Below are 2,024 nucleotides of genomic sequence, written 5' to 3'. Positions count from 1 at the left end.
GATGATCTCGGAGGTCCCTTCCAACCAGTGGTTGGATTCTGTGATTCTGTGAAATGTGGTTTCCAGGCAAGCAAAAAAAAATCCACACAAAATACTTTGTTATCAAATGCAAATTTCTATGTCATTCCATCATTCTAGTCCAGCTGCTGCTATACTTATCCTCTGCAAGAAGTGTTGTACTTCACCTTTTTTCCTTCATCCCCCGCCCCCCTCCAGCGTTTTGTGTCCGATGGGAAAAGGCCTCTCACAAGCATTGCTTATTTTCTGTTTTCCTTTCCTGAAGGCTGTCATCCAGCTCCTACAGCAAGGGATCCAAACTACTGAAGTCCTACTGAGATGGGAAAAATCATCGTTTACGAGCATGCCAACTTCCAGGGCTACAGCAAAGAATTCACCAGGGACATTGCCAATCTCAAAGATGTAGATTGGAATGATTGTGTCTCCTCAGTGAAAGTAATTGGCCAGCCTTGGGTGGCTTATGAGCACATCAACTATACAGGCCGGTTCCTGGTACTTGAGGAGGGAGAACACAGCTTTGTTGGTAAGGAGATGAACGATAAGATCTCTTCCCTGCAGCTGATCACTGAAGATCTGCACCATCCCCAGATCACTCTCTACGAACATATCAACTATCAAGGGAAGAGCAGGGTGATCAAAGAACCAACCAACCTGGCTAGGGGACATGACAACGACATCGTATCTTCTCACAAAGTCCAGAGAGGTGCCTGGCTGCTATGCGAACACAGTGATGGAAGTGCAGGGAAAAATTTAGAAAGGCCAAGGCTCAGCTAGAACTTAACCTGGCCTTGGATGTTAAAAACAAGAAAAAGAATTTCTATAAATATATTAATAGCAAGAGGAGGGCTCGGGAGAACCTCCACTCTCTACTGGATATGAGAGGCAATATCGTGACAAAGGATGAGGAGAAGGCTGAGGTACTGAATGCCTTCTTTACCTCAGTCTTTAGCAGTGGAGTTGGGTGTCCCCAGAGTACCCAGACCCCTGAACTAGCAGTTAGGGGCCGGGAGCAGAATGAAGCCCCCGTAATTCTAAGGGAGATGGTGAGGGACTTGCTCCAAAACCTTGACACAAACAAGTCTATGGGCCCAGATGAGATTCACCCGAGGGTACTGAGGGAGCTGGCAGAAGTGCTTGCGGAGCCACTTTCCATCATCTACCAGCAGTCCTGGCAAACTGGGGAGGTACCAGCCTGGCGTCTAGCAAATGTGACACCCATCCACAAGAAGGGTCGGAAGGGTGATCTGGGGAACTACAGGCCTGTCAGTCTGACCTCAGTACCTGGGAAGGTGATAGAACAGATCATCCTGAGTGCCATTATGCAGCGCATGAAGGACACCCAGGTGATCAGGCCCAGGCAGCACGGGTTCACGAGGGGCAGGTCCTGATTGACAAACCTGATCTCCTTCTATGACAGTGACTCGCTTGGTGGATGAAGGAAAGGCTGCGGATGTTATTTACCTAGACTTTAGCAAGGCCTTTGATACCGTCTCCCACAATATTCTTCTGGAGAAACTGGGTGCCCATGGCTTGAACGGGAGGATTCTCCACTGGGTTAAAAACTGGCTGGAGGGCCGGGCCCAGAGAGTGGTGGTGAATGGAGTCAAATCCAGTTGGTGGCCGGTCACGAGTGGTGTCCCACAGGGCTCGGTACTGGGACCCATTCTCTTCAACATCTTTATCAATGATCTGGACAAGGGGATCGAATGCACCCTCAGTAAGTTCGCAGACGACACCAAGTTGGGTGGGAGTGTTGATCTGCTGGAGGGTAGAGAGGCTTTGCAGAGGGATCTGGACAGGCTGGATGGATGGGCTGAGACCAACGGGATGAGGTTTAACAAGGCCAAGTGTCGGGTCCTGCACTTGGGTCACACCAACCCCAGGCAGCGCTACAGGCTGGGGGAAGAATGGCTGGAGAGCTGCCTGGCAGAGAAGGACCTGGGGGTGTTGGTCAACTGTCGGCTGAACATGAGCCAGCAGTGTGCCCAGGTGGCCAAGAAGGCCAA

General features: G+C 50.5%; 1 protein-coding gene across 1 annotated transcript in view; it reads left to right on the top strand.

Moving 5' to 3' along the window:
• The first annotated feature begins 277 nt into the window (after positions 1-277).
• Positions 278-2,024, top strand: part of LOC106891175 (epidermal differentiation-specific protein-like) — a 2,971-nt gene continuing 1,224 nt past the window's right edge. Inside the window, exon 1 of the mRNA XM_014947509.1 lies at positions 278-418. Coding sequence (XP_014802995.1) covers positions 337-418 — 82 coding nt within the window. The 5' untranslated portion in view covers positions 278-336. The remainder of the gene's footprint in view (positions 419-2,024) is intronic.

The sequence above is a fragment of the Calidris pugnax genome, unplaced genomic scaffold (assembly GCF_001431845.1).
Source record: "Calidris pugnax isolate Ruff unplaced genomic scaffold, ASM143184v1 scaffold175, whole genome shotgun sequence".
NCBI classification, from domain to species: domain Eukaryota; kingdom Metazoa; phylum Chordata; class Aves; order Charadriiformes; family Scolopacidae; genus Calidris; species Calidris pugnax.
Note: the sequence above shows the minus strand (reverse complement) of the source record. Positions and strands in the feature narration are given on the sequence as shown.